The sequence below is a fragment of the Triturus cristatus genome, chromosome 2_1, assembly GCF_964204655.1.
Source record: "Triturus cristatus chromosome 2_1, aTriCri1.1, whole genome shotgun sequence".
In the NCBI taxonomy this organism is placed as follows: Eukaryota; Metazoa; Chordata; class Amphibia; order Caudata; family Salamandridae; genus Triturus; species Triturus cristatus.
In genome coordinates this window covers 286103079-286116362 of record NC_140581.1, presented here as the reverse complement: position 1 = coordinate 286116362, position 13284 = coordinate 286103079, and the positions used below count along the sequence as shown (strand labels likewise).

General features: G+C 44.0%; 2 protein-coding genes across 3 annotated transcripts in view; one reads left to right on the top strand and one right to left on the bottom strand.

Annotated features, from left to right (window-relative positions):
• Nucleotides 1-13284, bottom strand: part of EGFLAM (EGF like, fibronectin type III and laminin G domains) — a 699898-nt gene that overhangs the window by 298884 nt on the left and 387730 nt on the right. The window lies entirely within an intron of this gene.
• Nucleotides 5650-6741, top strand: LOC146864106 (actin, alpha skeletal muscle). The gene has a single exon (XM_085640712.1). The coding sequence runs from the start codon at nucleotides 6327-6329 to the stop codon at nucleotides 6648-6650; it is 324 nt and encodes a 107-aa protein (XP_085496838.1). The 5' UTR covers nucleotides 5650-6326; the 3' UTR covers nucleotides 6651-6741.

Genomic DNA, 13284 nt, shown 5'->3' with positions numbered 1-13284 from the left:
TATCCTTTGCGTGACAACCACTAGATCTTCTCAACTCCCTGTTGCTTGTGACCATTGTAATTGAAGCCATTCCTGGAATGGTCTCATGTGTAGCCGAACATTGGGGATTAAGTGAATGTATGAGACCATCATCCCCAGCAGCTTCCCCACTGTCGTTTGTCGCTTGGGAACAGTTTCCCCCAGACTGAATTTATATTTGCCCCCAAGAACACCTTCTCCTGTTCTGGCTCTGGGGAAGATTTACCCCAGTCTATGGAGAAACCAAGCTGATATAGTGTATCTATCACCTGATGCATATGCTGCTTGCAGGTTATGTACGAGTTTGCCCTTACTAGCCAGTTGTCTAAGTAAGGGTATACATGGATTCTCTGCCTTCTTAGGTATGTGGCCACCTCTGCCAGGTACTTTGTGAATACCCTTTGTGCTGACTTTAAACCGAATGCTAACACCTTGAATTGGTAGTGTGACTTGTTGATAACAAATATTAAGAGTTTTTTGTGCTTTTTGTTCATGGGGATGTGCAAATAGGCGTCCTTTAAGTCTATTGTAGCTATGTTGTCTCCTTTTTAGAGCTGTGGGATCACCTCCTGCAGGGTTGTCATCTTGAACCTTTGCACCTTTATAAATTTGTTGAGGAACCTCAGATCTAAGATAGGACGCAGTGTTCCATTTAACTTTGGTATTAGGAAGTATGTGGAGTAATTACCTTTGCTTTTTTCTCTTTTTTGGCACTAACTCTACAGCTTCCTTCGCCCACAGAGTAGTTTCTCCTTTGAAGTGTGCTTTCCTCTTTGGGCCTATCTCCTAATGGTGTAGAATGTTGGAGGAACTGTTTGTTTGTGTTTGTCTCCTGTCGTTTTGATCCCCTTGGGGGTACACTTAAGTCCAGTGTGCAGTCATTTGTTTGCGGTAGGCTGCTTCCCCGGGGGGTCCTCAAAAGGACTGTCTTCCTTGTTGGTACTGGCAACCTTGCTGCTGTCCCTGCTGTTGTGCTTGGTTCCCTCCTTGGTAAGCTTGTTGGTATGTCTGATTCAAGGTTGTGGGGTAATGGTTCCCCCTTCCCGCCGGCCTTCTTGAGGGCGTGGATCTTCTACGTATACATATGCCACCTCTGAATTGTAGAGCCCCCATAGATCTTGCTGTCTCGTAGTCCTTCTTTAATTGAAATTAAATGAAATACCAGCATTTGTAAAGCACACAGCTACCTCCGGAGTGGTGTCCTGGGGCTGGGGGCCATCAAGAAGATCTAGCGAGCTATTGCCCAGAGTCACATGGTGCTGGGTTAACCTGCCTCCGGCACCAGGGATCGAACCGTGAACCCCGTGGTCCGGAGTCAGGCACCCTGGTCGCTGTACCACACATCTTCCACATTGATTTAGGGTTTCATCCACCATGCTTTCAAAGAGCTGTACCCCATTGAAAGGTGTATTTAGTATGTTGTCTTGCACCTCTGGTTGAATCCTGAGATTCACAGACATGCATGTCTCCTTTCTGTGATTTTGAACAGGTATTGGCTATGTTTTTCCCCTCCTCCACCAAGTGCCTTACTCTCTTTTGGTATTGATCTGGTAGGTGCTTTAGTAGGTTACCTATCTCTTATCCCAGTGCTGATATGCGTGGCGGTTGAGCAAAGCATTAGAACTAGCGATGCGCCATTGGTTTGCCGCACTTCTCTCAATGTTTCTGCCCATGAGCTCCATCCTCTTGCTTTAATTATCTGGTGGTGGCCCAGTGGTACTTGGTACATTTGCCCTTTCCCTGGCCATGGCTGTAATGATGTAATTGGCAGGCGCTGACCCCTTGATGTAATTAGGATCCTTGGAGGCGTGTTTGTATTTCTTTTCCCCTTTAGGCGTGACTGCCCTGCATGTGGCAGACTCCTTAAATGAACACAAAGGAACAACATTTAAGGTTCCAATTCAAGCTGCACAGCCACATAACTGAATGAATCCAATCAATCAAATCCTTCTTTTTTAATCTTCTACTCATCCTTATTATTACTCAATTTCCTTTTCACCTTTTTTAATTCTTTCAATTCATTTTATTCATTCAAATCCAATAGAAGGGTGTTAACATAAGCACAGGAGAAGAGATGGTTTTCACATGTCACGTCTTTTATTGAAAATTACCCAATGCATTTCGGGATTAACCCTTCTTCAGGCGCAACGTGATATGTTTTTTGTTGCATCCATTATTGCACAACCCGAGCTCTCAACATGCCGACTCTTTTTAAACAGGCATCAAGGATTTCTGTCATCGCATTGATGTTTCTGCAGTGCCGCAGCACACGTATCCTTCTCATTAGTGACTCCCTAAATGCCTCCTTTCCCTGATCTAGCACACTTGGTAGTATAGGAAGAAATTGGTTCCTTGATTGTTTAGGCATCAGAGTTTCTAGCAAAAAAACATGACTGAGGCTTTTCTTCTTCGAGTTGTACCCTATCCGTATCTTCTGATCTTTTAATTAATTGGTTGTACATACCAATATTGTCTGGTGGAGAAGGCCTCGAAGAATAGGTGCCGACAGCCTCTTCTGGGGAATTTTGCCAGTGCAGCTCTTGGACCTCGGAGGTTTCTGCTCCAAAGTAAGTTTGTTCTTCTTCCTCAAAAAAGAACTCCTCTTACTGTTCCTCTAAAGGCTCGGGGCTTAAGGGAGGCTCTAAATCCTCTGTGGTTTTCTTGATTGTCGTCGAGATCTTTGATGGTATCGTGAATTGTTTCAAACTTTTGTCGAAATCTTTCTTTTGCTGTAAAATACTCGGAATTTCGACTTCAAGTCTTTTCCTTTTCTTGTTGATCGCTGACGTGTGTGTTTTGCCATCAAGATTTTCAGCCTTTCTCTTCACGGTAGAAGGCACCTTGATGGCTGGTAGCTGCAGCGGGCCATGTCTTTCGGATTTTGACCTCTCTTTTTATAACGTCGATGCATCCTTTCCTTGACCGTCTTTCAACATCTTGAATCTTTTGAGGGTCTTAGCCGTTACAGAGTACTCGTCTTAGGATCCTACGGTATTGTTTTCTCGGGACACGACTACGTATGTCGAATGCTTTGACGCCGAGGCTCCATTTGAGGCCTTTGAGCCTGTTTTCCTACTGGTAAACAGAGGTTGCAGACTGGATTTTGGTCCTTCTGGGAGAACTTATGATGGCAATTCTGGCAAAACGTGAACGGTGTTTTGTCCATCACCACGCACAAGGAGCGCCCTGCAAGCGCATTCTTCTTGGTCGTCGATGAGGTTGTTTCGTCCCCTCTCTGCGCCTTCCAGCACCTTTATTCAAAGTCCGGTACCTTGATTTGCTTTTCTGTAGATTTTCGTTGACTTTTTCCTAATTTTCATCGATTCTCCTCTCCAAAGTTTGGAGCTACTTCCGTATCGATCCAGACCCAACGCCGGAAAAAAAGAATCTGAAAATGGCAACCAAAGGTGGGAGCTTATGGAGGAAGCATGACGACGTCACAAGGGGACACCAAATGGTGGTACATCGACGCCCACCAACAAAACAAAAAAAATACATTAATTCAGGACTCAACCACTAGATGCACATCATGTGAATCCAGAAAAGATTCAAGCTGCAAAACCTGCACCTGCCGTAGGCCTATCTGTACCTCTTGAAGGCCTAGCACTCAGCATCCCCTTCCTACTTCCAGCATGCAGCATGAGCAGACTATTAGCAGCCCTTACTTATTTGGCATTAGTGACTATCCCTGTCAGGTTGCCACATTAAGCACAACTCTGCAATGTTTGAAAGGCACATTTGACCTTCCGACACACTGAACGTCCTATTATTAGCAGCATCCTGGAAAGTTTAAGCAGAACCACATAGTATAATGGTAGACCAATGGATATTTGAACAGCAGCACTATGATGTATATTTTATGCACTCCTTCTGGTGGTGCTTTAGTTCCTGGCTGCGCAGGCAATTAACTGGCAATGGAACAATGATATGTATCACTGGACTTAGAACTTATGCCATTTTTCTAGGCTATGCCATTTGTTTCAGTGAAGCACATAACATTTTATAGACTTTGCATCTCTTGTGGCAAAATGTGGCTACTGTTCACCATTACTTTGTGTTGAGCACGCAGTTTTCTCACCGACATGCGCATAAGTGCTTCAGAGAAAGACTGGTGCTTCCGGGCACTTTGATAGATTCAGAAGTATTGGAGCATTCCATTTTCCGCCCTTAAGAACTACCTGAGAAACATATAATGGCCTTCAGTTTCCCCAAGTTTCACTTTTGCTGATGCAGTGTGGGGCAGATGTAGCATGTTTTGTCACAGCTGCCTTTCTTTACATGCCTGTTAGTGGGAAGAGGGGTTTACCTATTCCCTCCCACATTCTAAAAGAGGATTAGGTAGGAAGAATGAGATTATACCAGGCTGGGAGGAGTGATGGCAGCTACCTTTCTCGCTCCACGTCCCCCCAAAAAATCATACTGTCGTTTGCGCTGGGGTGGGACAGTCCCCCTTTCCTCCTTTCTAAAACATATACATAAGGGTATGGCTTTAATAGGTACCTTATCAATGTCCGAATAGTTCCTTATATTTCAGACAGGTACAGAAATCTATTTCTCTAGATTACAACTTCAGGAACATAGATAAACATCCGCAAACCACATTTGTTTCTCACACTGCCCACTCTACGGAATCGTGTGATGAACTTTGTTATCATTGGCCTGCCAGAAGACCATACGTCATATGCAGTACTTACGTTTTTGAGTGATATTTCTGTAATGCTGACAGCTTTTGCATAATATTTCTATAATGCGGGTGGCATTCCTGTTAGGTCTTCCTTTGTGAATGCAACTGTTAGTACAACAAGAGTGAGCCCAGATTTTGATTTATCAGTACCACTGAGTTGAGTAACAATAAACATCTGTTATTCAGCACCATGATACCCTTGGGTGAACGTGCGCTTTAAAAATAAACATGTTATGTCATGTTATGTTATCTTGGATTGCTGAGTGTTGCTTTACCAGACGTGCTCACAGAGCTTCCAAGGGTGGAACGTCAGGGAGGGGCTTTGGGGAGATACATCCCCCCCAAAAATGTAGGGCCAGATTTCCGGCCTGCCAAAAAGCGCCTTGCAAATTGCGTTGCATTTGCGACTCGCAATTGGCGAGGCCCTATTTGGCATGTACAACAGTGTGTTTAACGCTGTATGCGATTCCCAATGGGGTCGCAAATTGCAAGGCTCGTGAATATTAATGAGCCTATCGCAATTTGCGAGCCCATTGGGAATGACAGGCCCTCCAAGGGATGGTGGCCTGCTGTGCTCAGCTGATCACCATGTCTGGGACTGCTTTTGAATAAAGCAGCTTTTTTTTTTTTTAATGAAGCCCGTTTTCCATAAAGGAAAACGGGAACCTATTATGGCAGGAGCAGCCGCGGCGCACGCCGCTATAAATGGTACGGGCTCGCGCCACTGGACTTGCAGTCACTCTGAGCTTCCTCACCAAACTCGTGCCTAAGGACCTGTCTCGCATCTCCCCGGAACTGCACACCTAAAGATTAAAATGGATGATGATATTGCCACACTCGTTGTTGACAATGGATCCTGTATGTGCAAGGCCAGCTTCACTGCAGATGATGCTCGACGTGCTGTCTTTCCATCCATCTTGGGGCGCCCAAGAAATCAGGGTGTGATGGTTGGCATGGGCCAGAAAAACAGCTACGTTGGTGATGAAGCTCAGAGCAAGCGTGGTATCCTGACCCTGAAGTACCCCATTGAACACGGTATTGTCACCAACTGGGCTGATATGGAAAAGATCTGGCATCACACCTTCTACAACGAGCTCCGTGTTGCCCCAGAGGAACATCCTGTACTTATAACTGAAGCTCCACTCAACCCCAAGGCCAACAGAGAAAAGATGTCACAGATCATGTTTGAGACCTTCAACACTCCAGCCATGTATGTGGCTATCCAGGCTGTGCTGTCCCTGTATGCCTCTGGTCATACCACTGGTATTGTGATGGATTCTGGCGATGGTGTCACCCACACTGTGCCCATCTATGAAGGTTATGCCCTGCCTCATGCCATTCTGCGTCTTGACTTGGCTGGCCGTGACCTGACAGACTACCTCATAAAGATCCTGACAGAGAGAGGCTGCAGCTTCACAACCACAGCCGAAAGAGAAATTGTGCGTGACATCAAGGAGAAGCTCTGTGATGTTGCCCTGGACTTTGAGCAGGAAATGGCCACTGCTGCTTCTTCATCCTCCCTGGAAAAGAGCTATGAATTGCCTGACGGTCAGGTGATCACCATTGGCAATGAGAGGTTCAGGTGCCCGGAGGCTCTCTTTCCTTCCAGCCATCCTTCCTTGGTATGGAATCATGTGGTATTCATGAAACCACATACAACTCTATCATGAAGTGTGATGTTGATATCCGAAAAGACTTGTATGCCAACACAGTGTTGTCTGGTGGTACCACAATGTACCCCGGTACTGCAGACAGAATGCAGAAGGAAATCACAGCTCTAGCACCAAGCACAATGAAAATTAAGATCATTGCCCCACCTGAGCGCAACTACTCTGTCTGGATTGGTGGCTCCATCCTGGCCTCCCTGTCCACCTTCCAGCAGATGTGGATCAGCAAGCAGGAGTACGATGAATCTGGGCCTTCAATTGTCCACCGTAAATGCTTCTAAATGACTGTAGCACAATGCAATTGACAAACGTAACTTCGCAAAAAAGAACCAAGACGAAGCATGGCTTTTTTACTTTGTTTTTGGCGCTTGACTCAGGATTGATAACTGGAACAGAGGATGATGGCAGTATTGTGGAGCAAGCATTCCCATGTTCTACAATGCATGGAGGACTTGATTTGGCTTGTACGGAAATCATATATTGGTGATAGTATTGCTTGTATGTGAAGTTATGTTACCCAACAAGTCTTTTGTATCTTTCGCCTTTAAACACTTGGTCCGTATCTTCAATTTTCCTCTAGTCCTTTATGGACAATCCCCAATTAGCTGTTTGAAGGTTTACAAACTTTCTTCTGACATCAGTAAGACGTGGTGCCATTATGTGGGGAGGGAGGGCTTACCTGTACACTTAATTGAAGACATTCAAATAAAGTGCAAATGTTAAAAAAAACATTTTTAAAAAAAGGAAAACGGGATACATTTAGAAAAAAAATGAAACGTTTTCGGTAAATTTTTTAAGGGCAGGCAGTGGTCCCTGGGACCCCGTCCCATTTGCGAATGCATTACCACCTACTTGAAGTAGATGGTAATTTGCGTGTGTTTTGCGACTGCAATTGCGGTTGCAAAACATTGGTACATAGCTTTGCGGTCGCTATTAGGAAGGCAACTCCCCTTCCTAATAGCGAGTAGCAAAACAGTGTTTTGCGAGTCGCAATTTATTGATACTGTTTGTACATGGGCCCATGCTTTTTAGCGCGTGCAAACGGGTCTAAGACCCATTTGTGCATGCTAAAAAGCATCGTACATCTGGCCCATAGTCTCTAGTAATTAGTTGGGTACAGGTGCTTTCAGTCTGGTATGGTGAGGTAAGGTGTCTTTTGGATTTCACCCTGGAGTTTTAGATGCGCACACAGTAAAAAAAACACACCCAGGACCAGATTTTCAAAAAAGGCACGCAATTCAGCACAGCCCCCAAAGAGGCCAGCTGCACTGCGGGACAGGGAAGGAGCAGTTGAATGCCATATCTACAGAGATATTGCTCTCTCCTCCTCTTTCCCTAGCGCTGGTTCTGATTTCTGCAGCCGTGCACCAGGCATACACCTTAGCGCCATATCGCTAGGGTGTGTGCATAAGTCTAACATAAGCTTTGTACAGGTACCCTTCCTGTACAAAATACTATGCCTAGACAAGTTTGCACACTTTTCCCACTTTGTATGCATGCTGAACAGTACAGCATGCATGCAAAGTCAGAAAAGAAAGAAGAAAAAACATTTCTCCTGGTAACGCCTCCTTTGAAGTGGGGTTAACTTTTGGTGCTAAACCCTTTCTACAATTGTTTGTAGATAGGGTTTTTACGTCAAAAGGCGTGGGTGAAAGCATGAGAACGCCCATTTTTCACCCAAGTATTGCCCCATTGCAGCCATTAACGCAAAGCAGTGCTTTGCGCTGTTTTGATCTACTGTCAGGGTACTTTCCGCATAGGAACGCCCATTTACCACCCAAGTATTGCCCCATTGCCGCTATTAACGCAAAGCAGTGCTTTGTGCTGTTTTGAGCTACTGTCAGGGTACTTTCCAGCGCAAAACAAGTTTTGCACTGGAAAGTAAATTGGTAAAAAGAAAATTGTGCTGGTTAGCGTCTCTTCTGAGATGCTTACCCAGCACAAAGCATTTGTAAATCGACCCCACACTCTCTTGTCTTTGCCTTGAAACTTGATTAGTTTTAAAACTTTTTTTTTAAGTACCCTTAACAAACCACACTCATCTCTCTTTCCACTGTCTCTTACACCTCTTAAGCCTCCTCGTGTCTTGCTTCTCATAATGTACTTTAACAAGATATGCCAGTGTGATTGTTGGGAAATCTGAAGCTTACACCCCCTCCCCCCCAATATTACTGACCAAGCTACCACCCTGAGAGCTTTGTCTGAAATCAGTTGCCTTGTGCCTTGCCTGCATTAGAATTATGGGTACTGAAAACCCATTAAAACCTATATGTATTTTGTATCCTCATCTTCTGAAGATTAAAGGGAATACATGTATAGGTCCACCTTTTTCACTTGTCAAGTGAAGGATGCAGGTCTTTTAGCAATGATAGACTCCTTAGGGTGTTCAAAATTTGAAAAAACATATATTTTTTTCCTATTGCTGTGTGGATGATGTTGGTAGCCAAATAGGTGGGTCTCCAAACCATCCTTTCACCAAGAGCTGTCTCTGAAATAGCTTGCCTTAACTGTGTCTGATGTATTACCTATGGGTTCTTAAAACTAAACAAATGTGTTAATCAAACAGTTAGCAGATGCATAGGAAACAATATACTAGTGCACATGGATTGGGCTTTCGTACGAGGGGAAATGCATATGCTGTTAGCATTTTATGTATTTAATAATTTTAAATAAGTTTATTCTATTTTTTATATTTTATGGAATAATTGTTTGAGGCTCACACTTTTTAGGTCGACCTGAAGATGTGGACAAAACAGGACAACAGGGCCCTCTCGATGATGGCCTCTCTGGTGCTGATGTCCCATATCAGTAGATCGGTCTTGGTGTCTGGGCTGAACACCGAACAAGCCTTGGCTGCTGCAAGTGTGCCGGTACCCAGGGTATTTGTGCAGGGTGGCTCCTGGGGGTCCTGTCATCACCAAATTTGGTAAGGCAGATATATCTTACCTCTAGGAGCATGGGGCCCTACTCCCGGGATGCTGATTCTTCGGTGAATCCAGGGGTGAGCAGAATGGTTAATGCGGTTGGTGCCTGCAGGCTGCAGGGAAGTGGCCCCTCCACTTCAAAGGAAATGCTGGCTGGTTGTCGAAGTGCTGGCAGCCCTCCAAGGCTTTATGAGGTGAACAGGAGCAGGACGAGTCGGGACTTTGCAATTGTCAGGAGCAGGCAGGCAGGGTTTGGCGCCAAGTCCACAACTAGTCCTCAATTCTTGCGTTCTTCAGCTCTTCTTTGTCCTTCTTCTTCTTTAGTCAGGTGAATCTGGGGTCATGGTGTCAGAAGGCCACCTAAATACCAAATTTAGGGGTGTTAAGGGAGTGAGGGGTAGTAGCTGATGGGATGCTTACCTTTGAGGTAACTACACCCCCTACATGACTACTTCCTGTGGGGAGTGGGTATAACCCTGTCCCAGAGTTCCTAATTCCACCAAAAACAATATGATGGAACCCTTCTTTCATGGAGCACATCAGGCAGTCAACCCTAGGGGTGTGACTGGCCTGGTAGTGCAACACGCCTACTTGCATACCTAATTTCACACCTGTCCGGGTGCCAAATGGGCCTCGGGGCAGGGGGTGGCATCTCCCAAGTCTCGGGGAAGATGGGACTCTGAGGCCCCTGACCTTGATATGCTAAATCACTAGCCATATTGCTTCCTTCGGAGCAGGCATTGTCTCTGGCCTCAGAGAGTGTGGGCTCTCACCTCCAGGGGTCAGAAACCCGTCTGTGGTGGCAGACTGGTCGATACCAGTCAGCCAGCACACTAGATAGTGGTAGGTTTTTCAGGGGGGACCTTTAGGATGACCTCTGGGTGAATGTCATAATAGATCTAGTCCTGGCAACAGAACAGATTTATTAAGACAAGGCGTTTGATGCCAAGCACCATAGGTTTCAGTAAAGCCATCATGTAACTTGGGAACTCATAATGACCAGTTCCCAGTACTTATACTTAAGATTGCTTTCCTGTTCACTTGTACAAGCTACTAATTGAACTAGACAGCACAGGGGCATATGAATGGGAAGTGAGTAAGGAGCAGACAGGAAATAGACCCAGCAAACGGATCAGCAGGGTGGCCAAAATATGGTGTTAAAATCTGTGTACGTGTATAGTCCTACGTCTGCATTGTGTCTCTAAGTAACTGTCTGTGGCCCATGCTCAATTGAGATACATTAGAGCCTTCATGCAATTAAATTGACAGCATTGCTTAATGTGTTAATGAAAAACACAGCAGTACTTAGTACAGCACATTAGGTGTACATAATATAAAAACTTTTCTGGTATTTATTAATTTTCACACATTCCCTTTTGGTTACTATTTATTATGATGCCTGGTAAACAATTACTATTTCTGCCATTGACTTGTAACTCAGTGCTATTTAAAGTGCTCTTATACCCTTTGGGGCCTTTTGGGCACTATATAAATCACAAATTAAATAAATACAAATAAATACAAACATGTTTAAATATTAGTACACCATTTATAGAAAGAGTGTCCAACAAAAGTTAGTCATTTGATAGTTTAATCAGAGACCACATACAGGCAATATGATAACCTACATTACATTGGATTCTAGTAAAATCAAAATGCTAAGAAATGAGTAACTTCATGGACTAAGCATTTCATTCCCAGTGGCTTGTTCTGCAACTTTTGCAATCTGTGCAACATTATAGTCTATTGATTATACCATACAGCATATTGTAATATACAAAACTGCTGCTTGTGGTAAAATACAAATGAAAAGCAAAGTTAAAGGGGGTGCTGAGCAATATCTTTGTAGAAAAGCATAATAAACTCCAAGCTGGAGAGCTAGAATACATGAAGAATGGTACCCTTCGGATTCTAAATTGCCAATGCAGTATGAATTATTTATTAGTGTAGAAAGGACAATGTACTTGATGATTTGATGGATGAAAGCTCTACATTATGGCCACATAAAAAATATGAACAATTAATTTGTAGGAAATAAAGTTCATAAGATTAACCAGGGAGTCAATTTAGTGCATTATAGAATCCACCAGTTAACAACAAGAACAACATTTTGTGCTTAATACTATAGTATTGCCAGTTCTAAGTGCTGGCAATAACAGATGTTACCATAAGCCATTATAATGGTCCTCCATTTACCAAACTCGGATGGATGGAAGGCTGATTGGCCTTGTGATGCAAACTCAGGGCATTCAGATGATTTAAAATGTCATCAGTGAGTGCTACCGCCCTCGTCCACCCCACTTGAATTAAAGGATCTATGATTACCTAAGATGCATAGATGGGGTGAATAAATAATTTATTGTCTCAGCTAAAAGCATACAATATACTATACAAAAATAATGATTGAACTTTAGTAACATAATGCTTCACCCATTAATTCTTGCTAAAAAGGTTAAAAGTTAAAAACCATTTGCCTAATGGTTGAACCAATGTCTCATTACTGACCATGCCGACCAGGTATATGCTGGCACTGGTAGAAAAATGTAGGCCCAATGCAGTGGCATAAAGTACCCGAGACTTTCCAATTGTCCTGTGCTACAGCCCCATAATCTAATGTTACTTTCCTTGGGGTACTATTTAGCCATGTAGCCTCTTACTAGTAGGACCAGAAGTCTCAATTTCAAGTACCAGGAACGTCGCATCCCTGGAGTAATTATGTCAATATATGGATCAAAGTTGGCAAACGTTTTTGCCACCATGCATTCGGACAATAACGTCCTACTTCAGATGGTGCTGGCTAATTGCTCGTTTGGAGAAGCCAAAACATTCTTTGATTAGGGCTGTTGTAAGCTCATTCATTTTGCTCCGGCTCTCTCTACTGACTTCAATGTTGCCTTGATATGAGCTAGCCATTACAGTTGCTAAAGTTTCCCATGCACATGACGTCTAGTAATGATTTTAGATCAAATCTAGGCAGGGACTTACTTTGGTATAGTATATACAGAGCCAGCTTCCTACATTGGTGGATCAGCGGTGGGGTCTATGACTTTGCATTTTCTGGACCACTCAGACAATAAGTGAACACACAACTACAACTGCCTTGAAATTCAACTGATTTTTGAATTGACAATTTTTCTAAATCTTCAAACGTATTGTTAGGGCATTGGTTAAGTCCCTTTAGTATATTTTAAAAGTTTTTTAATTACTGCTGTTAGGTGTAAAAGTACTTAGAAGTTTTTTAATAGTCCTTTTAAAAAGTCCCAACTTTATTAAAATAATGGGAGATACAGAGAATGGGGCTATGGAAATCAATCTGACCACTTACCTCCAAGTTGCATGGAAGGAGCTAAGAACCATCCGTAAGCTTGAAAAAATAAAAAACAGGTTCCAGTCTTAGCTGGGCTACGCTCCAGGGGGTCTTGGCAGAATATGCAACGGAACACCCTTCTGGGGGGGAGGACCCTCCTGCAGAAGGAGAGAGTAGTGAGAAGGAAGATCTTTCCCAACCTCCTCACCTACCTAGAGAAGATATAGTCCCTGCAACCATCTTTACAAAAGTAGTGGTGAAGGTGCCCAGATCTCACACAGGTGGGATAGGCACCCAAAGTTATATTGAAGGCAGCCTCAATGAAATACCAGCATTTGTAAAGCGCACAGCTACCTCCGGAGAGGTGTCCCGGCGCTGGAGGCAGTCGGGAAGATTAAGCGAGCTATTGCCAAGAGTCACATGGTGCTGGGCTAACCTGCCACTGGCACCGGCGATCGAACCGTGAACCCCGTGGTCCAGAGTCAGGCACCCTGGCCGCTGTGCCACACCTCTTCCACGAATGAAGAAGACATCCTTCTAGCAAGGTTGACCAAAAGACTAACCCTGGAGGACAGACTCTATAGTGGCATCAACTATATACCTAGAGACAGAGATATTCTTATGACCCTAAAATCCCCAAAGGGATTGTCCCCAAATATAAGGACAGGGATGTTATCACAAAGA

Bases quoted from the DNA above. Each gene is read 5' to 3' on its own strand.
- LOC146864106 (XM_085640712.1), top strand. From the start codon at position 6,327: ATGGAATCATGTGGTATTCATGAAACCACATACAACTCTATCATGAAG.